The 27,977-nt window shown below is 38.0% G+C and overlaps 1 protein-coding gene across 1 annotated transcript in view; it reads left to right on the top strand.

Annotated features, from left to right (window-relative positions):
- Positions 1 to 609: 609 nt before the first annotated feature.
- Positions 610 to 27,977, top strand: part of C2CD6 (C2 calcium dependent domain containing 6) — a 125,693-nt gene continuing 98,325 nt past the window's right edge. The window contains exons 1-5 of the mRNA XM_027564380.1: positions 610 to 866; positions 13,968 to 14,054; positions 14,621 to 14,672; positions 15,995 to 16,140; positions 20,772 to 20,894. Of these exons, the coding sequence (XP_027420181.1) occupies positions 630 to 866; positions 13,968 to 14,054; positions 14,621 to 14,672; positions 15,995 to 16,140; positions 20,772 to 20,894 (645 nt within the window). The 5' untranslated portion in view covers positions 610 to 629. The remainder of the gene's footprint in view (positions 867 to 13,967; positions 14,055 to 14,620; positions 14,673 to 15,994; positions 16,141 to 20,771; positions 20,895 to 27,977) is intronic.

Raw genomic sequence — 27,977 nt, 5'->3', positions numbered from 1 at the left:
TGGACTGCAAGGAGATCCAACCAGTCCATTCTGAAGGAGATCAGCCCTGGGATTTCTTTGGAGGGAATGATGCTGAAGCTGAAACTCCAGTACTTTGCCCACCTCATTCGAAGAGTTGACTCATTGGAAAAGACTGTGATGCTGGGAGGGATTGGGGTCAGGAGGAGAAGGGGACGACAGAGGATAAGACGGCTGGATGGCATCACTGACTCGATGGACGTGAGTCTGAGTGAACTCCAGGAGTTGGTGATGGACAGGGAGGCCTGGCGTGCTGCGATTCTGGGGTCGCGAAGAGTCAGACACGACTGAGCGACTGAACTGAACTGAACTGAACTAAAAGGGCAGGCAGGAAACGAACTAAATTCAATCACCGTGCTGAGGAGCTTTGCTGTCAGCCAGCAAGCTCAGACTTCCTTCAAAGGGAGGCTGAAACGGCCTAAGCAAGGGCTTGCAGTTGAAACTAGCACAGCCCCTGTTCCAGCCTGGGGCAGAGGCCGGCCTGAATGCGCAGGTCACGTGGCGTGGGTGCGTGCACAGGAAAAGCGCGGGAAAGGTGGGGGAGAGGGCTGCGCCTGCGCAGTAGCAGGCAGTCGGTTAGTGCGCAGACCTGCCCAGCCGAGGATGGAGGGATGGAGCCGCCCCAAGACATGGAGAAGGTTTCCAACGCAGAAGATAATCACAACAGGCGGGTCCATTCCCTGTACACAGCACCGTTATTTCAGAGAAGTTCCCAAACCAACTTGGAAAACATGCAAGCGAGGGGGTCGGAATTCTCTTCTACAGCCTGGAACGTCCAGGGGCGGGACAAGCCCTCTAATCTGTCCAAAGTCGAGTCCAAGGAGGGTCCTGGGTACCGGCTGCTGAATGTAAGTGCGGGGTCTGGTGGGTGGAGTCTGTTCCCTGACCCCATAGAGGGTCAGGCAGGACCAAGGGGTCAGTGTGCCAGTGGAGGGAGGGAAACCAGCCCTCGTTTGGAGAGTGGTAGTACAAAGAAAGCTGAGCGCAGAAGAATTGATACTTTTGAACTGTGGTGTTGGAGAAGACTCTTGAGAGTCCCTTGGACTGCAAAGAGATCCAACCAGTCCGTCCTAAAGGTGATCAGTCCTGGGTGTTCATTGGAGGGGCTGATGTTGAAGCTGAAACTCCAATACTTTGGCCACCTGAATCGGAGAGCTGACTCATTTGAAAAGACGCTGATGCTGGGAAAGATTGAGGGCAGGAGGAGAAGGGGACCACAGAGGATGAGATGGTTAGATGGCACCACTGACACAATGGACATGGGTTTGGGTGGACTCCGGGAGTTGGTGATGGACAGGGAGGCCTGGTGTACTGCAGTTCATGGGATTGCAAAGAGTCGGACATGACTGAGCGACTGAACTGAACTGAACACCTGAGGAAGAGTTTTCTTGTGGGGCACTGACAGTTATTTAACTTGTCAGAGCCCCGTTTAATTACTGCCTACCCTGAAGGGTTGTCTGAAGAACTAAAAGAGGTAATAATATAAAATATTTAATGCAGTGCGAAGTAAAGCGTTAATAGATGTTAGCTGCTAACATCATCATAATCATCACTGGGAATTCATTTGTCTAAAGGGCTCAACTCCAGAAACATCAGTTAGCTCTCTTTTCAATGCCTGAGGTTCTTATACATGGCGTTGGTGTCCTGTTTTTAATTAGGTAAATTTGTATCTGAAGTGTGTGAAACTTGAGTTTAATTTCCATTTAGAGAAGGCGATGGCAACCCACTCCAGTATTCTTGCTTGGAAAATCCCATGGACGGAGGGGCCTGGTAGGCTGCAGTCCATGGGGTCGCTAAGAGTCGAACGCGACTGAGCGACTTCACTTTCATGCATTGGAGAAGGAAATGGCAACCCACTCCAGTGTTCTTGCCTGGAGAATCCCAGGGACGGGGGAACCTGGTGGGCTGCCGTCTATGGGGTTGCACAGAGTCGGACACGACTGAAGCGACTTAGCAGCAGCAGCAGCGGTGGTACTGCCAAAACTTAGAGGAAATGAAAAAGGGGAATCAAACTGAAACTCACATTTTCAAAGTCTGTTAGAGTGTTATTAGGAAATTTTTCATTCTTTGTTGTTCTTAAGTTTTTAAAAAATAGTACAGTATTTATCAGGAAACAATTCATATACATAAAGATATTGTTCTATTAGGAAACAAACAGTACACAAATTTAAGGAATTGAATTTGCCTTCTAGTTCTTGTATATCATTTTTATATTTAGATTCCTAATTTATTTGTAATGTGTGGTATGCAGTCTGGATTTAATTTATTCTTTTCCCAAATAAATGTCCCAACACCATTTCTTTAAAAAAAAAAAAAAGTCTATCTTTGCCCTAGAGTTTCGAGATGCCTCGTTTATGCATAAGATTTAAGCTTCCATATATGTTTTTTTTCTGGACTTCTATTCCATTGGTGTTTATCAATTCAAGTGCCAAGACCTTACAATTTTTTTAAGAAAAGATAAATCCTTTGTTGCAGGAATCTTTAACATGCTGAATGCCTTGTGAATATTCAAGAAGGGAATATGAAATGCAGCGTTTCCCAAGGTCAATCATATTTAGTAGGCATTTCCATATTTTTCATGACTCTACCTTGGGAAAGGTAGTTAAGACCGTACTCTTTTATTTAAAGACTTAAAGTATGTTTTGAAGTCTGGGAGGGCTGGACCCCTTCCTTTTTGTAGTTTTCTTTTCCTGTAACTTCCTGATTATTCTCACTCTTTATAAAAACTTTGTTAACTTGTTTATCTCATAATAAAAGGCTTTTAAAAAACTAAAGATTACATTACATTTGTAAATTAAGTAGAACTGACATCTTTATGATGTTGGTCTGTCCTATCCAGAGATGTTTTTCATTATTCAACTCTACTTTTGTGTCTTTCAGAAGTGTTTTAAAGTTTTCCTCTTAAGAGTTTTGCACACTTCTTGTTAAGATTATTCCTCAGGTGGGGCTTCTTCTGCTTTATATACTTCAATTATTTGTCTATATTAAGGCTATAGATGTCTGTATGTTAATTTCATGTCCTGCTTCCTTATTGAATTTTTTAAATAATTGAGTTAGTAGTATTATTAATTCTCTAGGGTTTAGATGTATTTGAAGATGATCTTGCCTCTATTTGATTTTTCTTGCCTAACTGCTTGGACTAATGCTACCAGTTAGTAACATGTTGAGTCATAGTAGAGACAGTAGACAACCTTGCCTTGTTCCTGATCTTAGTAAATGTTTCCACTATTTCTCCACCAAATAAAATATTTGAAGGTTCAAACTTCAAGTACTGGCTTAATTGCTATTTTTGTGAGTGTTTTAACAGGAAAAGTTGTTGAATTTTATCCGAGGCCATTTATTAATAAATATATATGGAAATAATTGCATAATTTTTCTCCTTATATCATAAGGAGAGATTCATTATTAGTGAGTTTCCTATTATTGAACCAACTTATTACATTCCTAGAATTAATCTCACTTGATTATTGCATATTATTTTCTTTGCGGTATTAGATTGTTTTTATTATTTAGTATCTTTGTATCAATATTTTTGTTATATTCATTTATTGGAGAAGGAAATGGCAACCCAATCCAGTATTCTTGCCTGGAGAATCGCATGAACAGAGGAGTCTGGTGGGCTACAGTCCGTGGGGTCGCATAGAGTTGGACACAAAAAGCCTCTTGATGAAAGTGAAAGAGGAGAGTGAAGAAGTTGGCTTAAAGCTCAACATTCAGAAAATGAAGATCATGGCATCTGGTCCCTTCACTTCATGGGAACTAGATGGGGAAACAGTGGAAACAGTGTCAGACTATTTTTTTGGGCTCCAAAATCAGTGTAGATGGTGATTGCAGCCATGAAATTAAAAGACGCTTACTCCTTGGAAAGAAAATTATGACCAACCTAGATAGCATATTGAAAAGCAGAGACATTACTTTGCCAACAAAGGTCCGTCTAGTCAAGGCTATGGTTTTTCCAGTGGTCATGTATGGATGCAAGAGTTGGACTGTGAAGAAAGCTGAGCACCGAAGAATTGATGCTTTTGAACTGTGGTGTTGGAGAAGACACTTGAGAGTCTCTTGGACTGCAAGGAGATCCAACCAGTCCATCCTAAAGGAGATCAGTCCTGGGTGTTCATTGGAAGGACTGATGCTGAAGCTGAAACTCCAGTACTTTGCCCACCTCATGCGAAGAGTTGACTCATTGGAAAAGACCCTGATGCTGGAGAGATTTGGGGCAGGAGGAGAAGGGGACGACAGAGGATGAGATGGCTGGATGGCATCACTGACTCGATGGACATGAGTTTGGGTGAACTCCGGGAGTTGGTGATGGACAAAGAGGCCTGGCTGCGATTCATGGGGTCACAAAGAGTCGGACACGACTGAGTGACTGAACTGAACTGAACTGAAGTACCTTCGCATTCATCTGTAATTTTCTTTATGGGTTTAGGTATCAATGCTATGCTTGCTTTGTAAAAAGAATAGGAAAGTTTTTGTTAATGGTGCTATGGGATACTTAATTTTTGAATTTGGTAGAATTCCCTGTGAAATCATCTGGGCCCGGTGCTTTTCATTGGTGATAGCTCATTGCTAGCTCTCTCTCTCTCTCTTTTTAAATAGAAAGTGGTCAGTTCAAACTGTTTACCATTAACAGCATCAATTTTGTTGAATTGTATTTCCTTGGGGGATTATACGGAGAAGGCGATGGCAACCCACTCCGGTACTCTTGCCTGGAAAAGCCCATGGACAGAGGAGCCTGGTGGGCTCCAGCCCATGGGGTCGCTAAGAGTCAGACATAACTCAGCGACTTCACTCTCACTTTTCACTTTCATGCATTAGAGAAGGAAATGGCAACCCGCTCTAGTGTTCTTGCCTGGAGAATCTCAGGGACGCGGGAGCCTGGTGGGCTGCCGTCTATGGGGTCGAACAGAGTGGGACATGACTAAAGCGACTTAGCAGCAGCAGCACGAGATATACATTATATTTAGGTTTTAAAATACATTTGGAGGTCTGCAAAGTAGTCTTTTATGGTTTTTCAAAGATCTTATTTCTTATTTGTGTCTTATCCTTGTATATTGATTAAGCTAGCTAGTGGTTTGTATATTTTGTTGGCTCTGTAGATCAATTTGGGCTTCCTAGCAGCTCAGTGGTAAAGAACCTGCCTGCCAATGCAGGAGACGTGGGTTCAATACCTGGATTGGGAAGATCCCTGGAGAAGGAAGTGGCAACCCACTCTAATAGTCTTGCTTGGAACATTCCATGGACAGAGGAGCCTGACAGGCTATAGTCCATAGGGTCTCAAAGAGTCGGACACAACTGAGCACACACACAGTCATAGATCAGTTTGAGAATTGATTTTTTAACAATATTGAATCTTTCCAGTCATAAACATGGAAGTTTTCCATTCATTTAGATCTTTAATTTCACTCAGGAACGTTTTATAGTTTTCAGTGTACTAGTCTTATATTTCTTCTTTTAATTTTACTAAGTATTTTATTATTTTGATGCTATTTCTAATGTAATTGTTTTCTTTTTATTTCCAGATTTTTCATTGCTAGTATATAGAAATGCAGTTGATTTTTATATTTTGTTCTTATAACCTAAGACCTTGCTGAACTCAGTTGTTAATTCCAGTAGTTTCTCTCTTCCTCTTGTTTTTTTGGTGGATTTTTTAGGAATTTCTGTATACAGAACGGTGTCACCTGTAAATAAAAATAGTTTTAGTTCTTTCTCTCAAATGTGGATACTTTTTCTTTCTTTTTCTTGTCTGATTGCCGTGAATAGAACCTGTAGTACGATGTTGATTAAAAATAGAGTGAACATTATTGCCTTACCAATCTTAAAGTGGAAAATATTCAGTCTTTCACCATTGAGTGTGATGTTGGAGAATTTCCCTTCTGTTCCTCGTCTGTTCAGAGTTTTTATTTAGAATACATTTTAGAACTTCCCTGGTGGTCCAATGGTTGAGACTCTGCACTCCCAATGCAGGGGGCCCAGGTTCAATCCCTGGTTGGGAAACTAGTCCTACATGCTACAACTGAGATCAAGTGCAGCCAAATAAATAAGTAAATATTTTTTTAAAAAGAATATATCTTGATTTTGTCAAATACATTTTCTGCATCTAGCTAAATTATGTCATTTTGTCCTTTATTGGACATACTAATATGACTTATTATATTAATTTTATTACATTGATTTTTCAGATTAAAAAAATCCCACTTTGTCATGGTGTATGGTTCTTTTTATTATGTTGTTGGATTTAATTTACTAACATCTTGTGGAAGATTTTTGCCTCTGTGTTTGTAAGGAATAATGATTTATTGTTTTTTCATCTTGTGATGCCTGTCTGGCTTTGGTATTAATATAATACTGACCTCATAGAATAACGTGGGATGTGTACTTTCCTCTTCTTTTTTCTTTTTCCTTGAGTTTGTTAAGGATTGTAAGTATTTGATAGAATTCACCAGTGAAACAGTTTGGGCCTAAGTTGTTTTTGTTTGGTTTGGTAGGAAGAGCTTCAATTAGTAATTTAATTTCTTTAGTTGTTGTAAGTCTTTCCAGATATTCTTATTCAATTTTGATAATATGTGCCTTGATAGACATTTTTCCATTTCATCTAAATTTCTAATTGGTTAACATAAAATTGTTTGAGGTTGTAAGTAGTTACCTTATATGTCAATAAACTTTTGCTGATGCAGTGAAGTTTAGGATTTGTGATGGAGGCCATTATCCTGGATTATCTGATGGGCCCTATGTATAATCACAAATGTCCTTATAAGAGAGAGATAGAGGGATATTTGGACACACTCAGAAGAGAAGGTAATGTGACCAGAGGTAGAGGTTGTAGTGATGTGACCACAAGCTAAGGAATGCTGCCCTGTTGTCAGAAGCTATAAGGCATAAGACTGGATTTTTCCTTAAAATTTTGGCCAAGGGAGACTGATATTAGACTTCTGGCACAACTGTGAAAAAACAAATTTTTGTTGTTTTAGGTCACCAAGTTTGTAGCAATTTGTATAGCAGCTACAAGAACTAATACAATGCTATTTCTTTATAACCCTTTTAATTTTGTAAGATCAGTGGTATACCCCTTTCTTTTTTGGTTTTGGTAATTTGTAACCTCTGTCTTTTATCTTCATCAGTATAGCTAAAGGTTTGGCAGTTTTGGTGATCTTTTCAAGAACCTACCTTTAGTTTCATTGATTTTTTTAAATCTTAATAATTTCTGTTCTAACCTTTATTTTCTTCCTCTTGCTTACTTTGAGTTGAGCTTGCTCTTATTTTTCTAAGTATGTTTAATGCTGATTTTCAGCTGAGCACTGCTTTAGGTGCACTTCATGAGTTTTGTGTTGTGTTTTCATTTTTATTCAGCTCATAATGTATTCTGACTTTTTTTCTTCTTTGGCCCAGAGTTTATTTACAAATGTTTTTAATTTCCGGGATTTGTGTATTTCCCAAATTTCCTTGTGTTCTTATAATTTATTCTGTTGAAGTAGGAGAACATTCTTTGTTTGATTTCAATTTTGCCAAATTTTATTGAAACTGGTTTTATGGGCTAGTTTATGGTACATCTTACAGAATGTCCTATGTGCAGTTAAAGATATGTATTTCGGGGGGTTTTGTTCAATATTTTGTTTGTAAGATTCATTCACGCTGTGTGTATGTGTAGTTATTCATTTTCCTTGCTTTGTAATATTCCATTGTATGAACATAACACATTATATTTATCCATTCCATTGTTAATGAATATTTGGGTTGTTTCTATTTTTTGGCTATGGTGAATAATACAGCTGTAACTGTTCTTGTATATGTCTTTTGATACACGTTTTTACATTCTGTTGAGGATATATCTAAGAATGGAATTTCTGGGTCATTATTATGTATATATTCAACCAAATACCAAATGGTTTTCAAAGAGAATATACCAATTTATATTCCCACTGGCAGTGTGTTAGAGTTCTAGATAATCTCCATCCTTCCATTTCATAGTGCCCGTCTCTTAATGGTTAGGCATCTCAGGGAAGTGTAGTGGTATCTCTTTGTGGTGTTAGCTTTCATTTCCCTGATGACTAATGAGGGTGAGTTCCCTTCCAAATGATTATGAGTGATCTTATAAACTATTTTGTGAAGTGCTTGTTCTCCATTTTTCTGTTGGATTGTCTAACTTTTTCTTACTAGTTTGTATACTTTTGTGTATACATTCTAGTTATAGGCCCTTTGTCAGTTATACTAAACATGTTGCAAAAATCTTCCAGTCAGTGTCTTATCTTTTCACTTTCCTCTGCGTATGTGTGTGTGTGTGTGTGTGTGTATGTGTGTTCTCGGTGGTGTCTGACTCTTTGTGACCCCATGGACTGCAGCTCGGCAGGCTCCTCTGTCTATGGGATTTTGCTGACAGTAACATCTATTTCTGCTTTATTGACTATGCCAAAGCCTTTGACTGTGTGGATTACAATAAACTGTGGAAAATTCTGAAAGAGATGGGAATACCAGACCACCTGACCTGCCTCTTGAGAAATTTGTATGCAGGTCAGGAAGCAACAGTTAGAACTGGACATGGAACAACAGACTGGTTCCAAATAGGAAAAGGAGTACGTCAAGGCTGTATATTGTCACCCTGTACTTCTATGCAGAGTACATCATGAGAAACGCTGGGCTGGAAGAAGCACAAGCTGGAATCAAGATTGCCAGGAGAAATATCAATAACCTCAGATATGCAGATGACACCACCCTTATGGCAGAAAGCAAAGAGGAACTAAAGAGCCTCTTGATGAAAGTGAAAGAGGAGAGTGAAAAAGTTGGCTTAAAACTCAACATTCAGAAAATGAAGATCATGGCATCTGGTCCCATCACTTCATGGCAAATAGATGGGGAAACAGTGTCAGACTTTATTTTTGGGGGTTCCAAAATCAGTGCAGATGGTGACTGCAGCCATGAAATTAAAAGACGCTTACTCCTTGGAAGAAAAGTTACGACCAACCTAGAGAGCATATTGAAAAGCAGAGACATTACTTTGCCAACAAAGGTCCGTCTAGTCAAGGCTATGGTTTTTCCAGTGGTCATGTATGGATGTGAGAGTTGGACTGTGAAGAAAGCTGAGCACTAAAGAATTGATGCTTTTGAACTGTGGTGTTGGAGAAGACTCTTGAGAGTCCCTTGGACTGCAAGGAGATCTAAACAGTCCATTCTGAAGGAGATCAGCCCTGGGATTTCTTTGGAAGGAATGATGCTAAAGCTGCAACTCCAGTACTTTGGCCACCTCATGTGAAGAGTTGACTTATTGGAAAAGACTCTGATGCTGGGAGGGATTGGGGGCAGGAGGAGAAGGGGACGACAGAGGATGAGATGGCTGGATGGCATCGCTGACTCGATGGAGATGAGTCTGAGTGAACTCTGGGAGTTGGTGATGGACAGGGGGGCCTGGCGTGCTGCGATTCATGGGGTTGCAAAGAGTCGGACACGACTGAGCGACTGAACTGAACTGAACTGAATACTGGAGTGGGTTGCCATTTCCTCCTCCAGGGATTGGAATCCGTGCTTCCTGCAACTGCTACATTGAGAGGTGGATTCTTTACCACTGCGCCACCTGGGAAGCCCCTTCACTTTCCTAACGGTGTCATTAATAAACAAAAGTTATTAAATTTAATGTGGTTTACTGTTTCAAACTTTTTCTTTGTGGTTATTGCTCTGTGTTCTGTTTTAGAAATTTACCTATATCATCTTCTAATTGTTTATATCATGAAAACGTCATGAAAATCTTCTTCTGTATCATCTTTTAATCGTTTTTCCTTTCATATTGAGATCTGCAATTCACTGTAACTGATTCTGTGTGTGTACTGTGAGGTATGTGTCAGGTTTTCTGTTCTTTTTTTCTCTTTTTTTCCCTTTTGCTCTTCATTCTTTTCTCTTCTTTCCCTTCTCTCTCTCTTTCTGCTTTTTCTTCTTTCTCTCTCTTTCTTCTGTATGGCAATTTCTACTTACTCATTTGAGAGTGTTTTTTACCTCACTATTCTTTAGTTCCATCTTTGTCACAAGTGAAGTTTGCATAAATGTTTGTTTCCAGACTCTCTAATGAGTTTATTTGGTGCATTTATCTATTGTTATGCTAAGAATTCTGGTGATGAGTCACAGTTGAAAACTATTATGGAATTCTTACCTCCATATCATATTGAAGGCAGTGGGCCTATCAGATGGAGAAGGTGTTCATTCTGAGCAGACTGTGCCGAGATGGGCATACACGTGGGAACTGGCAGCTTCAAACCTCCAGAAAGACAGATTTGGAAAGAGAGACATAGGCATCTAAATGTGACTTCTTAGCAGTATTCTCCAAATTTCTTTGACTGCACAATATTATCAGTAAAAATATGTGAATATCTTTAACCAATGTTTTTAATATTTATTTATACTTTATAAAATGTAATGCAATTTACTTTATAGATTCTACAATATACAAAAATTAAAAATTATAAATAAGCAATATTTCTAAAACTGATTTTTAATTCATTTTGTTTATTACTGGTACAGAACAATAAATATCACTATTTTTGAAAAACATGATTTAATACTTAGTGATGTAGTGGTTTGAAGGTCTGGTTTAAGGCAAATGTATTTCAGTATTAGGTTTTTAATGCTGTATATTTAGAAAAGATACCTTTAAATATTCGAAATTCCCATTGGAAGCAATGCTTTTTCGTTGAGCCTGTTAAATCACAGTACTCATTTTTCATTTCTGTCATGTTATTCAAAGTTTTTAGCTCACATGTTTTGCATAAAATGTTACTTTTCTGATTAATTAGTTCTGGTAAACTCTGGGGAGGGCTTTCATTTTTTTACATTTAAAAGGAAAAGTGGTCTCTTAAGCTGCTGGTGGGCTTCCTTGGTAGCTCAGCTGGTAAAGATCTGGAGAATCCTCATGAACAGAGAAGTCCATGCGGTCGCAAAGAGTCAGACACGATAGAGTGACTAAGCACAGCACACAGCACACAACCTGCTGAAACTCTTCATTTGTGAATTTTTTAAACAAAAGTGTTTCTAAATTTTCAAGTGTGCTCATAACACATTTGCATACACATAAAGTAACATTAGAAGGAAATATTTCCAGTAGTTTTTAAAGTGTTCTCATCTTAACGTGAGTTTATTTCAAAAAGATAGTTATTTTCTTACTCATTAAAATGTCACCACCTTACTCTGAAAGGACAGATTAAGAAGTATATATTTTAAAATATTTGCTAGTTTGTGTACTACTGACAGCCATCGAAGAAAAGTTTAGCAAGTTGAAATATTTCTTTTTGTAAAACCAAAGTGTATGATGCATCTTTATGTTTACTAACTTTTTAAAAGGGCTTTGCCATGAAATTTCTTGTGATCAATGTTTATCTATTTGCAAAGTAGACTAGATATTCTACTCAAGGTAATGTAATTGATTGACCTACTTAACTAGCAAACTCAGTACCCAAACTGTTTTTAAGAATTCCATGCACCTGTAGCTTGTACAATGAATGACAGTATCTGACCAATCGAATAAACTATTGTTTTTCCATGTATAAGATATGTGCAGAGAATGAGTAAAGATAAACTCCTTCTCAGCATTTGTTTTTCTTATAGTGAAACTGTCATTGTTTTTTTAACTTGTCTTCAACACTGGGCTGAACTTCTCAAGGGCAGGAACATTTCAAGCTGAAATCAACACAATGCCAGGCATATAATCCTGCCAGTACACTGCTACTGCTAAGTCGCTTCAGTCGTATCCGACTCTGTGCGACCCCATAGACGGCAGGCCACCAGGCTCCCCCGTCCCTGGGATTCTCCAGGCAAGAACACTGTAGTGGGTTGTCATTTCCTTCTCCAGTGCAGGAAAGTGAAAAGTGAGAGTGAAGTCGCTCAGTCGTGTCCGACTCTTAGTGACCCCATGAACTGCAGCCTACTGGGCTCCTCCATCCATGGGATTTTCCAGGCAAGAGTACTGGAGTGGGGTGCCATTGCTTTCTCCACTCCAGTACACCAATGAATGTTAATTGATGTAAGGATAGTGAGGTTGCCATTAGCACTAGGAGGGGGAGAATGCTAGGAGAAGGTAAACCTGTATGTAGGCTGGTGGGTTTTCAAGGAAAACTCTGGAATAGGGGAGAGTGGTCCAGAAAGGCCGTTGGAGACAAAGTGCAGAGCGATGTAAGTGAATGTAGAGGCTTTTAAATAGAAGTGCCAGGAGGGACTTCTGTTCAAGGTGGTGCCGAAGGCAGCAGAGAAAAAAGGCAAGTGGAATTAACTGGAATTAAAATTCTCCACAGGTTCAGGAGAAATTCTATGTGGTGTCAGAGGCTTTATGAGACTAGTCTTTAGAAGTTTTGTTCAAGGTTCTAAATAGAATTTTGGCAAAGAGTTGTTTTGCTCATGCTGCTGCCATTGAAGAGAGCTCTGCTCATATGAGGAAGGAAAAGTAAAAAAGATAATAAAGTGAGGATTGTTAAGTAAAATGCCAAATTGTTAAGGCTAAATTGAGTATTAGTATTCTAAAGAAGTTTTTCCTAATTATTTTGTAGTCATTAAGATGCATTTTCAAAGTAGACTTCCATAAGAAGATCATTAAAACATTAGAAAGTATGGTGTTCCATATTAAATACACATAGACTGTACACAGATTGATATTTTTGTAACAATACAGTAATTGTCATTCAGTTAGCTTAACTTGTGAATTAATCATATATAAAAAGCACATTAAACCACAGATGCAACAATAACAAAATGATCCAAGATATATATTAAAAAAATGTTTTCAGTACACCTCAAGTATTTGTTTTGTCCTTTAAAATGAAATTTTCAACATAACTAAGGATTTATGCATATTATATGAATTAAACAAGTGATTCTTAAAAGACACATAACAACAAAGCTTTTGGGAAATTTTTCCTTATAGATAAGATCATGTTGATTCAAGTTCAGCACTGGTTGAGAATAAATATAATTCTCCTTTTCAGGTTAGATTTAATAGACCATTTGTTCACTATTCCCCTCACCTTTCCTCTCATTCCCCTTCCCATCCCTTGCTCTTTACTTTAAAAATCTGTATTAAAATGTTTATAATTTTTAAATGCTAACCATTATGTGTAGTGACCGGAGCAGAAGAGACACAGATGTATAGAACAGTCTTTTGGACTCGGGGGGCGGGGGCGGGGGGGGATGATTTGGGAGAATGTCATTGAAACATGTATAATATCATATAAGAAACGAATCGCCAGTCCAGGTTTGATGCAGGATACAGGAAGCTTGGGGCTGGTGCACTGGGATGACCCAGAGGGATGGTATGGGGAGGGAGGTGGGAAGGGGGTTCAGGATTGGGAACATGTGTACACCCGTGGTGGATTCATGTTGATGTATGGCAAAACCAATACAATATTGTAAAGTAATTAGCCTCTAATTAAAATAAATAAATTTAATTAAAAAAATAAAATAAAAACAAAGTTAAATATCAACCCGCAGATACCAATTGATTGAATTATTCTGGATGAAATCACACAACCAAAAACCAAAAGCCATCTATTTATTAGTCCTTTCCAGGGTACCTATTATTCCAAAGGATGTAATTGCAGTCCCTGCAGTGGCTGATAACTGAAGGAATACTGGAATAATTTGCACCAGGATTACTGCTGTTTGTGAGATACAGGATCTAGTCCACATTAGATTGAGATGATCATTTTTTGTTAGCAAGGAGAACTCACTGTTCGTGCTATTATGTACTTCTCTCCTGTCTCACAATTCCATTAATGATTTTACATTTAAATGTACACATTTTGTTTCTCTGCTAACTTAATAAGCTTGGGGTAGAGATGAGTTTTCAAGTCATAGAATATATAATACTAAAATATATAGTATCTGATACTAGACACTCATAAAATACTTGTTGAATTGAAGTGATATTTTATCTAATTATATTCTTCTTTGCCTTCTAAAGTCTCAACTTATTTACATTGTAGATGCTGAGAAAAACTCTTAAAGGGTCTGAAAATAAAGCACCAGAAGTAACACATGAGGCACCGAGTTTGGTGCCATTTGGGGATGTGGTATGTATGACTAAGTCTCAATAAACCCATATAAATTATTTATTTCATATGAAGACAGTTTAATGTTTATTACATGGTATCAAAAACATGAATAGAAAATGGCTGTCTCTGATAACCATATTCATGAATTTTTCATTTTTATGAGTCAGATAAGCATTCTAATAATCACTGAAATTATAGAAAACATTCTGATTCGCAGAAAAACTGTTATCTATACTAGGGATTCCCAAGATGTTATCTTTTAACATAACATCTCACCTAATGTAAAATGTCCTCACCTAATGTAAAATGAAAATGATTCAGAGAGTGACAGCTGTATTGAAGTTAATAAATGAACCATTTTTGGCTTTTAATTCTTGTTTATTTTAGGTTTACTTTGAACAAATCTTGCCTATTTTTCTTCTGTATTTCTGTTTTATATCTGACTAGATATTGCTAATAAAAAATTTCTAATGAGAAAAACTAACAAAGTGAAACTTTAAAAAATACAGTTTGGTGATAGTAAAATGAAAGAAAAATTAACTTTAAAAAATACATTCTCTGTGTTTTTATTTTGATTGTTATAGGTCGGCTGCCTGGCCATTCATATAAGAAACTGCAAACATTTTACGCCTAAGAGTATCCTTTCTTTCGATTTAACGATCATACTATGATCGTATGTCACTGTTTCAGTTATATATTGCTGCCTTACAAAACACTCAAAGACTCAGTAGCTTAAAACATTTACCATTTTACTACCAATCATTATCTGTGCATTCACTAAGTGGTTCTTCTGCTTCACATTTTCACAGCTGGGGCTGTAGTTCAAAAGGGCTGGTATGTCCAAAAGAACTCATTTAAGTGTCTGATGCCTTAATGAGAATGCCTGAAGGACTGGACTTAGCTGAGAGGCTGGACCTTTCTACCCATGTAGTCCCAGGGTCTTGTCTTTCATCATTAATTTTTATTTTAACATATTAAAATACTATCTTGATTACTAAAGTCTCTGGTGTCCACTTAACTTTGTTCCCTGGGTAGTGCCTCTCTCACCTTGTCCTAATCTCAGCCATGGTCATGTCCATTGCATGTTAAAATAGTCACAGGACTAGGCCAGATTCAAGAGCAGAGGAAAATATTAAGTTGACTTTTTGAGGCGGGGAGTGACAAAAGATTTTGAACTATCTGTAATCCACCTCAATTATCATGTAAGTTTAAGAAAAAATATTTATCTTCTTGGATGATAGTACTAGTTTATTTCTATGCATCTCTTAAACATTGTTTAAAGAATTTATTTTTCTCGGTGACTTTAAGTAAGTTGAATGCTTATTATTGGATTATTATGGCATAAAACCAGCCTCATTATGAAGCCTTGATGGTTCTTTTTTATATAAAGTGAATTATTGAAGAGAATTCTATATAACAGAGTTTTAAAGATAAATCATAAAAACAAAACTGTTTTAATTCATGGAGTGCTATGAAAGATAAAAACACTGACCACTATAGTATATGTGAAGTAGATAGTAAAGTGAATTACAAGATAAAGTTAAATTAAAATATATTGAAATTAAAATTAGAATAAAATTAAAAATAAATTATTCTGAATTATTATATTTTTTGAATTTCCACATAATTATTAGAAAAAGTTTTCAAGTATGTGTTGTGAATGTTTGGTTACCTTAAAAATAATATATAGGAAAATTTTCAGAATAATTATAATGAAAATGTGAGGATAAAAACATAAGTAATCTAATGAAGAATCAACCGTCTTTTCCTGATTGTGCCTACCACCAGTGGGCAAAAGTACTATTTTAAAATGCTTTCTTTACTGTTTAATATGCTCTATAACTTCTTTCTTTATTTTATTGAGTCTTAGGTTTTGGCCTGAATTGTTTAATGGGTTAATTTTACAATGTGTTACTGTCAATTACAATAAAATTTGCTTCCTAAATATGTATTTTCAGTCATTTCCCAGCATTACAGTAATTTGTTCATTCGCATCTCTATTAACAATGTGGTGAAATGTACAAAAACTTGTAGCTTGCTATCCCAAAACACTGAAAAGGACATTATGATTACATTTGATGAAGTGAAGTATTTTTCTGTACAGGTAATGTTAAATTTCTATTCTAGAAAAAATAATGTATTCTTTATAATTTGAAATATTCTACACTAATGTGTTTTTTCCTCAGGGGATAGGAAAAAAACAAAAGCAGTGTTCTTTTATTTGGTATTTTACAGTATTTATTTCTATATTATGGGCTATATTGATGTTTTTGCAGCTTACTGTAAAATATATAATTGTGGTCTTCTCTGAGAGCTTGTTGGTGGTGATTCTCAGTGTTATCACACATGCATGCATTCTTCTCTATCTCACTCTTCCCCTCCCATCTGCCCTCTTCCACCTGTCTTAGTCAGGGTTGGCTATTATAGCAAATTACCACAGACTGGATGGCTTAAAAAACAGACGTTTATTTCTTGCTTTTCTGGAAGGTAGGAAGTTCCTTCAGTTGCTCAGTCATGTCCAACTCTTTGTGACCCCATGAATCGAAGCATGCCAGGCCTCCCTGTCCATCACCAACTCCCGGAGTTTACCCAAACTCATGTCCTTCGAGTCGGTGATGCCACCAGCCATCTCATCTTCTGTCGTCCCCTTCTCCTCCTGACCCCAATCCCTCCCAGCATCAGGGTCTTTTCCAATGAGTCAACTCTTTGCATGAGGTGGCCAAAGTATTGGAGTTGCAGCTTTAGCATCAGTCCTTCCAATGAACACCCAGGACTGATCTCCTTTAGGATGGACTGGTTAGATCTCCTTGCAGTCCAAGGGACTCTCAAGAGTCTTCTCCGACACCACAGTTCAAAAGCATCAATTCTTTGGTACTCAGCTTTCTTCACAGTCCAACTCTCACATCCATACATGACCACTGGAAAAACCATAGCCTTGACTAGACGGACCTTTGTTGGCAAAGTAATGTCTCTGCTTTTCAATATGCTATCTAGGTTGGTCATAACTTTCTTTCCAAGGAGTAAGCATCTTTTAATTTCATGGCTGCAGTCACCATCTGCACTGATTTTGGAACCCAAAAAAATAAAGTCTGACACTGTTTCCCCATCTATTTCCCATGAAGTGATGGGACCAGATGCCATGATCTTCCTTTTCTGAATGTTGAGCTTTAAGCCAACTTTTTCACTCTCCTCTTTCACTTTCATCAAGAGGCTTTTGAGTTCCTCTTCACTTTCTGCCATAAGGGTGGTGTCATCTGCATATCTGAGGTTATTGATATTTCTCCTGGCAATCTTGATTCCAGCTTGTGCTTCCTCCAGCCCAGCATTTCTCATGATGTACTCTGCATAGAAGTTAAATAAGCAGGGTGACAATATACAGCCTTGACGTACTCCTTTTCCTATTTGGAACCATTCTGTTGTTCCATGTCCAGTTCTAACTGTTGCTTCCTGACCTGCATACACATTTCTCAAGAGGCAGGTCAGGTGGTCTGGTATTCCCATCTCTTTCAGAATTTTCCACAGTTTATTGTGATCCACACAGTCAAAGGCTTTGGCATAGTCAGTAAAGCAGAAATAGATGTTTTTCTGGAACTCTGTTGCTTTTTCCATGATCCAGTGGATGTTGGAAATTTGATCTCTGGTTCCTCTGCTTTTTCTAAATCCAGCTTGAACATCTGGATGTTCACGGTTCATGTATTGTTTAAGCCTGGCTTGGAGAATTTTGAGCATTACTTTACTAGTGTGTGAGATGAGTGCAATTGTGTGGTAGTTTGAACATTCTTTGGCATTGCCTTTCTTTGGGATTGGAATGAAAACTGACCTTTTCCAGTCCTGTGGCCACTGCTGAGTTTTCCAAATTTGCTGGCATATTGAGTGCAGCACTTTCACAGCATCATCTTTCAGGATTTGAAATAGCTCAACTGAGATTCCATCACCTCCACTAGCTTTGTTCGTAGTGATGCTTTCTAAGGCCCACTTGACTTCACATTCCAGGGTGTCTGGCTCCTTAGAAGGACACTAATCAGAATTTACAAGGGCTCCAATTCTCATGACCTAGTTACCTCCCAAACACCCCATGAACAAATACCATTGCATTGGAGATTTAGGCTACAACATGACTTTTGAGAGGACCCAAACGTTCAGGCCATAGCACACCTTTTTTTTCATCTCTTTTTCCTTTACCTCTCTGCTTTCTTCTTATATAGACTCTCTCATTCCTTTTGCACAGATTAGCTTATTTAGTCTTTATAACAACCCTTTGCTATACTCTTATATATATTCTTATTGTCTTATATATACTCTTTGTTTTGCAGATAAAGAAATAGGTACTGTAAGGTTTAAAGAAATTTCTTAAGGTCATAGAACTAGTAATTGGTGGAGCTGAGAATACAGTCAGTCTGGCTTCAACCGACTTCATTATACCATCTCACACCAGGGCTTGCTCTGCTGAGTTTACTTCTGTTTACAGTTAAACTTCCTAGAATCCTAAATGTATCTCAGAGTTGTCTTTAAAATGAGAGATACTATTTGATTTAGCTTCAGGATTCCTTGATTAGTCCAACTGTTTCCTGATAGTTTTATTACATCTGTTGAATTTTAGTGAAATCCTAAAATATTTTCTCTGTGTCATATATATGTATATATGTGTGTGTGTGTGTGTTTGTGTACATATGTGTGTGTGTATATATATATATTTCAAACTTCATTTTGCCTAAATGTTGAGTATTGAAAATACTTATTTAAACGTGTTTAAAAAAGCATTATTTTCCTAAATGCAATCCATATTATTTCTTTTACTTTGCAAATAATTTTCCTATGCTTTTTTGCCAAGTTTTCAGGAATTTTGTAGATATATGTTCGTTTAAATAAAACCTGCAAATAATACTGGAAAAAATATAAATTAATAGGGTGCTTATTTTCATTAGATAATCAAAATAATTTTCCTATGTTTATTTTAATAGGAGGTATTAGTTTGATTAGTATAAGAAGAGAGTTTTAGTGGAACTCTAATGGAAAGTTTTGGAATTATCTAGTAATATTAACATAGAAAATTGGACAAGCAAACAAAGAAATGTGAACAAAAAAGCAAAACATTAATTCCAGGGAAATTAAAAAAATTATACAGGACTAGAAACATAATCATTGTAAGTGTATTATTAAATCCTAAAAATAGTTACATATACATAATAAAAACACTAAGTATTAGTCTAACAAAAATGTATGAAATATATTGGAGGACTAGTGGGAAAAGAAATGTGAAAGTTGTGGGACGAGGCTACTGACAGCTAATATTTTTCTTCCACAATAAGCAGTCAATAGATTGTATCTAAATGACCCAGTGTTCATAGTAGCATTATTTATAGTGCCAAGATATGGATGCAACCTAAGTGTCCATCAAAAGATAAATGGAAAAAGAAGGTATAATACATATGTATACACAACAGAATACTACTCAGCCATAAAAAGAATGAAATTTTACCATTTGCAGCAAAATGGATGGACTTGGAGGGCATTATGCCAAGTGAAATAAGTCAGAAAGAGAGACAAATTCTGTATTATATCACTTATATGTGGCATCTAAAATATACAACAGATTAGTGAATATAAGAAAAACAAAGATTCACAGATATAGAGAAGACAAAAATAATGGCTACCTGTGGGGAGATGGAAGGAGGAGGAGCAAAACAGGGATGGAAGATTAAGAGGTACCAACTATTAGGTATAAAGTAAGCTACATGGATATATTTTACACATGGAGAAGATAGCAGATATTTTATAGAACTATAAGTGGAGTACAGCCTTTAAAAACCATGAATCACTATGTTGTACACCTGTACTTTATATATTGCACATCTGAGACTTCCTGGAGGTCCAGTGGTTAAAAATACACCTGCCAGTGCAGGATCAAACATGGGTTTGATCCCCGGTCTGAGAAGATCCTACATGCTCATGTAGCAACTGAGCCCATGTACCACAACCGTTGGAGCCCGCACACCTAGAGCCCCTGCTCTGCAGAGAAGCCACCGCAGCAAGAGGCCCTCACACTACAACTAGAGAGTAACCCACACTCTCCTCAACTAGAGAATGCCCTCACGCAGCAGTGAAGACCCAGCCAAAATAAATACGTAAATATGCCCTGCTGTTTGCAGCAACATGGATGCATTTTGAGGGCATTATGCTAAGTGAAATAAGTCAGGGAAAGACAAGCACTGTGTGATCATTTATATGTGCAGTCCAAAAAAATGAGGAAATTCCATGATGGTCCAGTGGTTAGAACCCTGTGCTTTCACTGCCCAGGGTGTGGATTCAATCTCTGATCAGGGAACTAAGATCTTACAAGCTATGTAGCACAGCCAGAAAAAAAAAACGGGAAATGAACTCATAGAGAACTGATTGATGGTTGCTAGAGGTGGGGTTTGGGGGTGAGCAAAATGAATGAAAGTAATCAAAAGGTGCAAACTTCCAGTTATAAGATGAGTAAATCCTTGGGATCTAATGAATAGGATGGTGACTATAGTTAACAGTACGTGTGCTCAGTCACTCAGTTGTGTCCAACTCTTTGCAACCCCATGGCTCTGTAAGTCACCAGTCTCCTCTGTCCATGGTACTTGAAATGGGTGTTTCAAAAAATGGATGCTTCAAAAAATATATTTTATGGGTGTTTTTATTCAGAAATTATGTCTGAAATTCAGACTGAAAATTTATTGTTTCTTTTCATATGTATTTTGTGTTAAGGTTCCCAGACGTCAAGATGATGAGAAGAATAATATTCGCTTAGAACTAATGCAACATGACAATACAAAAAAGTATCTTCTCTTGTTAGGGAGTGTTCAGGTACATCTTTATGAAGTAATTCAGGTATGTATCAAATCATTTTTTCACCTTGGTATCACATTGTCCAGTTGGTGTTTGTTTTCAAGATTTATCTGTACTTAATGGACTTCTTTTGCTTATTTTCTGTCTTAGGTGCTTAGTAAATTCGTGTGCAGTAAACAATATTTCCCTCTGGCTCAAAAAAAAGAGTTAGTTTGTAACAGCATAATGTTTTTTTAATTTTATTTCCTGGAGGGCAATAAGTAAGTGCAGGTTGTTCAGTTGTGTCCAACTCTTTGTGACCCCATGGACTGTAGCCTGCCAGTCTCTTATGTCCTTGGGGATTCTCCAGGCAAAAATACTGGAATGGGTAGCCATTTCTTTCTCCAGGGGATCTTCCCCACCCAGGGATCAAACCTGGGTCTCAGGCATTGCAGGCAAATTCTTTACCATCTGAGCCACCAGGGAAGCCCCGAAGGGTAATGATACAACCTAAAAGACTAAGCATGCTTTTTGTTTGTTTTATTTTGTTTTCTTACATGTCTCAAAACAAGACTCAGACCACAAACTCTCTTAACTGTCAGTTCCAGTTTCAGTTCAGTTCTTTTTTTTCCTAATTTATTTATTTTTTACTGAAGGATAATTACTTTACAGAATTTTTTTGTTTTCTGTCAAACCTCAATATGAATCAGCCATAGGTATACATACATCCCCTTCCTCTTGAACCTCTCTCCCATCTCCCTGCCCATCCCATCCCTCTAGGTTGATACAGAGCCCCTGTTTGAGTTTCCTGAGCCATACAGCAAATTCCTGTGGCTATCTATTTTACATATGGTAATGCAAGTTTCCATCTTACTCTTTTCATACATCTCACCCTCTCCTCCCCTCTCCCCGTAAGTCTATTCTCTATGTTTGTTTCTCCATTCCTGCTCTGTAAGTAAGTTCTTCAGTCCCATTTTTCTAGATTCCATATATATGCATTAGAATACAACACTTATTTTTCTCTTTCTGATTTACTTCACTCTGTATAATAGGTTCTAGGTTCATCCACCTTATTAGGAACTAATGCAAAAGTGTTTCTTTTTAATATTCCATTATGTATATGTACCCCAACTTCTTTATCTATTCATCTGTGGATGGACATCTAGGTTGCTTCCATGTTCTAGCCATTGTAAATAGTGCTGCAGTGAACAGTGGGATACATGTGTCTTTTTCAATTTTGGTTTCCTCAGGGTATATGCCTAGGAGTGGGATTGCTGGGTCATATGGTGGTTTTATTCCTAGTTTTTTAAGGAATCTCCATACCATCTTCCATAGTGGCTGTATCAATTTATATTCCCACCAACAGTGCAAGAGTGTTCCCTTTTCTCCACACCCTCTCCGGCATTTATGGTTTGTAGACTTTATGGTGATGGCCATTCTGACCACTGTGAGGTGATATCTCATTGTAGTTTTGATTTGCATTTCTCTAATAATGAGCAATGTTGAACATCTTTTCATGTGTTTGTTAGCCATCTGTATGTCTTTGGAAAATGTCTGTTTAGATCTTTTTCCCACTTTTTGATTGGGTTGTTTGTTTTTCTGCTATTGAGTTGTATGAGCTGCTTGTATATTTTGGAAATTAATCTTTTGTCAGTTGTTTCATTTGCTATTATTTTCTCCCATTCTGAGGGTTGTTTTTTAAGCTTGCTTATAGTTTCCTTTGCCATGTAAAAGCTTTTAAATTTAATCAGGTCCCACTTGTTTACTTTTGTTTTTATTTCCATTACTCTAGGAGGTGGGTCATAGAGGATCTTGCTTTGATTTATGTCTTCGAGTGTTCTGCCTATGTTTTCCTCTAAGAGTTTTATAGTTTCTGGTCTTACATTTAGATCTTTAATCCATTTTGAGTTCATCTTTGTGTATGGTGTTAAGAAGTAATCTAATTTCATTCTTATACATGTAGCTGTCCAATTTTCCCAGCACCACTTATTGAAGAGGCTGTCTTTGCCCCATTATATATTCTTGCCTCCTTTGTCAAAAATAAGGTATCCATAGGTGCATGGGCTTATTTCTGGGCTTTCTATCTTGTTCCATTGGTCTATATTTTTGTTTTTGTGCCAGTACCATACTGTCTTGTTGACTGTAGCTTTGTAGTATAATCTGAAGTCAGGAACATTGATTCCTCCAGCTCTATTCTTCCTCAAGACTGCTTTGGCTATTTGGGGTCTTTTGTATTTCCCTATGAATTGTGAAATTTTTTGTTCTAGTTCTGTGAAAAATGTCATTGACAATTTGATAGGGATTGCATTGAATTTGTAGATTGCATATGGTAGTATAGTCATTTTCACAATATTGATTCTTCCTACCCAGGAACATGGAGTATCTCTCCATCTGTTTATGTCATCTTTGATTTCTTTCATCAGTGTCTTATAACTCTCTGTGTACAGTTCTTTTGTCTCCTTAAGTAAGTTTATTCCTAGATATTTAATTCTTTTTGTTACAGTGGTAAATGGGATTGATTACTTAATTTCTCTTTCTGATTTTTCATTGTTGGTATATAAAAATGCAAGTGATTTCTGTGTATTGATTTTGTATCTTGCAACTTTGCTAAATTCAGTGATTAGCTCTAGTAATTTTCTGATAGTATCTTTAGGGTTTTCTATGTACAGTATCATGTCATCTGTAAACAGTGACAGATTTACTTCTTCTTTTCTGATCTGGATTCCTTTTATTTCTTTTTCTTCTCTGATTTCTGTAGCTAGGACTTCCAGAACTATGTTGAGTAATAGTGGTGAAAGTGGACACCCTTGTCTTGTTCCTGATCTTAGGGGGAATGCTTTCAGTTTTTCAACATCGAGAATAATGTTTGCTGTAGGCTTATCATATATGGCCTTTACTGTGTTGAGGTAGATTCCTTCTTGTGCCCAGTTTTTGAAGAGTTTTAATCATAAATGGGTGCTGAATTGTGTCAAAGCCTTTTTCTGCATCTATTGAGATTATCATATGGTTTTTATCTTTCAATTTGTTAATATGGTGTCTCCCATTGATTGATTCATGTATATTGAAGAATCCTTGCATCCCTGGAATAAACCCAACTTGATCATGGTATATGGGCTTTTTGATGTGTTGCTGAATTCTATTTGCTAAGATTTTGTTGAGGATTTTTGCATCTATGTTCATCAGTGATATTGGCCTGTAGTTTTCTTTTTTTGTATTGTCTTTCTCTGGTTTTGGTATCAGGATGATGGTGGCCTTGTAGAATGACTTTAGAAGTGTTCCTTTCTCTGCAATTTTTTGAAAGAGTTTTAGAAGAATAGGCAATAGCTGTTCTCTAAATGTTTGATAGAATTCTCCTGTGAAGCCATCTGGTTCTGGGCTTTTGTTTTTTGTGAGATTTTTGATCACAGCTTCAATTTCAGTGCTTGTAATGGGTTATTCATAATTTCTATTTCTTCCTGGTTCACTCTTGGAGGAATGATCTTTTCTAAGAATCTGTCCATTGCTTCCAGGTTATCCATTTTATTGCCATATACTTGTTCACAATCAGTCAGTTCAGTTCAGTTGCTCAGTCGTATCTGACTCTTTGAGACCCCGTGAACTGCAGCATGCCAGACCTCCCTATCCATCACCAACTCCCAGAGTCCACCCCCGCCATGTCCATTGAGTCGGTGTTTGCATCCAGCCATCTCATCCTCTGTCATCCCCTTCTCCCACCTTCAATCTTTCCCAGCATCAGGGTCTTTTCCAATGATTCAGCTCAGATGTCTGAAGTATTAGTTTCAGCTTCAGCATCAGTCCTACCAATGAATATTCAGGACTGATTTCCTTTAGAATGGACTGGTTGTATCTCCTTGCAGTCCAAGGGACTCTCAAAAGTCTTCTCCAATACCACAGTTCAAAAGCATCAGTTCTTTGGCACTCAGCTTTCTTTATAGTTCAACTCTCACATCCATACGTGACCACTGGAAAAACCATAGCCTTGACTAGACGGATTTTTGTTGGCAAAGTATTGTCTCTGCTTTTCAATGTGCTATCTAGGTTGGTTATGACTTTCTTTCCAAGGAGTAAGCGTCTTTTAATTTCATGGCTGCAGTCACCATCTGCAGTGATTTTGGAGCCCAAAAAAATAAAGTCAGCTACCGTTTGCAATGTTTCCCCATCTATTTGCCTTGAAGTGATGGGACCAGATGCCATGATCTTCGTTTTCTGAATGTTGAGCTTTAAGCCAACTTTTTCACTCTCCACTTTCACCTTCATCAAGAGGCTTTTGAGTTCCTCTTCGCTTTCTGCCATAAGGGTGGTGTCATCTGCATATCTGAGGTCATTGATATTTCTCCTGGAAATCTTGATTCCAGCTTGTGCTTTTTCCAGCCCAGCATTTCTCATGATGTACTCTGCCTATAAGTTAAATAAGCAGGGTGACAATATACAGCCTTGACGTACCCCTTTTCCTATTTGGAACCAGTCTGTTGTTCCATGTCCAGTTCTAACTGTTGCTTCCTGACCTGCATATAGGTTTCTCGAGAGGCAGGTCAGGTGGTCTGGTATTCCCATCTCTTTCAGAATTTTCCACAGTTTCTTGTGATCCACACAGTCAAAGGCTTTGGTGTAGTCAATAAAGCAGAAATAGATGTTTTTCTGGAACTCTCTTGCTTTTTCCATGATCCAGTAGCTGTTGGCAATTTGGTCTCTGGTTCCTCTAAGCCTTTTCTAAAACCAGCTTGAATATCTGGAAGTTCATGGTTCACGTATTCCTGAAGCCTGGCTTGGAGAATTTTGAGCATTACTTAGTAGTGAGATGAGTGCAATTGTGCAGTAGTTTGAGCATTCTTTGGCATTGCCTTTCTTTGGGATTGGAATGAAAACTGACCTTTTCCAGTCCTGTGGCCACTGCTGAGTTTTCCAAATTTGCTGGCATATTGAGTGCAGCACTTTCACAGCATCATCTTTCAGGATTTGAAATAGCTCAACTGGAATTCCATCACCTCCACTAGCTTTGTCATAGTGATGCTTCCTAAGGCCCACCTGACTTCACATTCTAGGATGTCTGTCTCTAGGTGAGTGATCACACCATCATGATTATCTGGGTCATGAAGATCTTTTTTGTACAGTTCTTCTGTGCATTCTTGCCACCTCTTCTTAATATCTTCTGCTTCTGTTAGGTCCATACCATTTCTGTCCTTTATTGAGCCCATCTTTGCATGAAACGTTCCCTTGGTATCTCTAATTTTCTTGAAGAGATCTCTAGTCTTTCCCATTCTATTGTTTTCCTCTCTTGCATTGATTGCTGAGGAAGGCTTTCTTACCTCTCCTTGCTATTCTTTGGAACTCTGCATTCAAATGGGCATATCTTTCCTTTTCTCTTTTGCTTTTCACTTCCTTTCTTTTCACAGCTATTTGTAAGGCCTCCTCAGACAGCCATTTTGCTTTTTTGCATTTCTTTTTCTTGGGGATGGTCTTGATTCCTATCTCCTGTACAATGTCACGAACCTCCATCCATAGTTCATCAGGCACTCTATCAGATCTAGTCCCTTAAATCTATTTCTCACTTCCACTGTATAATCATAAGGGATTTGATTTAGGTCATACCCTAATGGTCTAGTGGTTTTCCCTACTTTCTTCAATTTAAGTCTGAATTTGGCAATAAGGAGTTCATGATCTGAGCCACAGTCAGTTCCCAGTCTTGTTTTTGCTGACTGTATAGAGCTTCTCCATCTTTGGCTGCAAAGAATATAATTAATCTGATTTTCGGTGTCAACCATCTGGTGATGTCCATATGTAGAGTCTTCTCTTGTGTTGTTGGAAGAGGGTGTTTGCTATGACTAGTTCGTCTCTTGGCAGAACTCTATTAGCCTTTGCCCTGCTTCATTTTGTACTCAAAGGCCAAATTTTCCTGTTACTTCAGGTGTTTCTTGACTTCCTACTTCTGCATTCCAGTCCCCTGTAATGAAAAGGACATCTTTTTTGGGGGTTAGTTAGAAGAACTTGTAGGTCTTCATAGAACTGTTCAACTTAAGCTTCTTCAGCATTACTGGTCAGGACATAGACTTGGATTACCATGATATTGAATGGTTTGCCTCGGAAACGAACAGAGATCATGCTGTCGTTATTGAGATTGCATCCAAGTACTGCATTTCGGACTCTTGTTGACTATGATGGCTACTCCATTTCTTCTAAGGGATTCCTGCCCACAGTAGTAGATATAATGGTCATCTGAGAATGTCAGTGTTCACTCTTATCATCTCCTGTTTGACCACTTCCAATTTGCCTTGATTCATGGACCTAACATCCCAGGGTCCTATGCAGTATTGCTCTTTACAGCATCGATCCTTGCTTCTATCACCAGTCCCATCCACAACTGGCTGTTTTTGATTTGGCTCCGTCCCTTCATTCTTTCTGGAGTTATTTCTCCACTGATCTCCAGTAGCATATTGGACACCTACCGACCTGGGGAGTTCATCTTTCAGTGTCCTATCTTTTTGCCTTTTTCATACTGTTCATGGGGTTCTCAAGGCAAGAATACTCAAGTGGTTTGCCATTCCCTTCTCCAGTGGACCACATTCTGTCAGACCTCTCCACCATGACCCACCCGTCTTGCGTGGCCCCACAGGGCATGGCTTAGTTTAATTGAGTTAAACAAGGCTGTGGTCCTTTTGATCAGATTGGCTACTTGTCTGTGATTGTGGTTTCAGTCTCTCTGCCCTCTGATGCCCTTTCTCAGTGCCTACCATCTTACTTGGTTTTCTCTTACCTTGGACATGGGGTATCTCTTCACGGCTGCTCCAGCAAAGCACAGCCACTGCTCCTTACTGTTCACAATAGTCTCTTATAATCCTTTGCATTTCTGCATTGTCTGTTGTAACCTCTCCTTTTTCATTTCTGATTTTGTTGATTTGATGTTTCTCTCTTTTTTTCTTGGTGAGTCTGGCTAAGGGTTTGTCAATTTTATCTTCTCAAATAACCAGCTTTTAGTCTTATTATGCTTTACTATTGTTTGAACTCCTTATTGCCATATTCAGACTGAAATTGAAGAAAGTGGAGAAAACCACTAGACCATTCAGGTATGAGCTAAATCAAATCCCTTATGACTATACAGTGGAAGTGAGAAATAGATTTAAGGGACTAGATCTGATAGACAGAGTGCCT

Source organism: Bos indicus x Bos taurus, chromosome 2 (assembly GCF_003369695.1).
Source record: "Bos indicus x Bos taurus breed Angus x Brahman F1 hybrid chromosome 2, Bos_hybrid_MaternalHap_v2.0, whole genome shotgun sequence".
NCBI classification, from domain to species: Eukaryota; Metazoa; Chordata; class Mammalia; order Artiodactyla; family Bovidae; genus Bos; species Bos indicus x Bos taurus.
The sequence above is the reverse complement of the archived record's forward strand: the minus strand, read 5'-3'. Positions and strand labels throughout refer to the sequence as shown.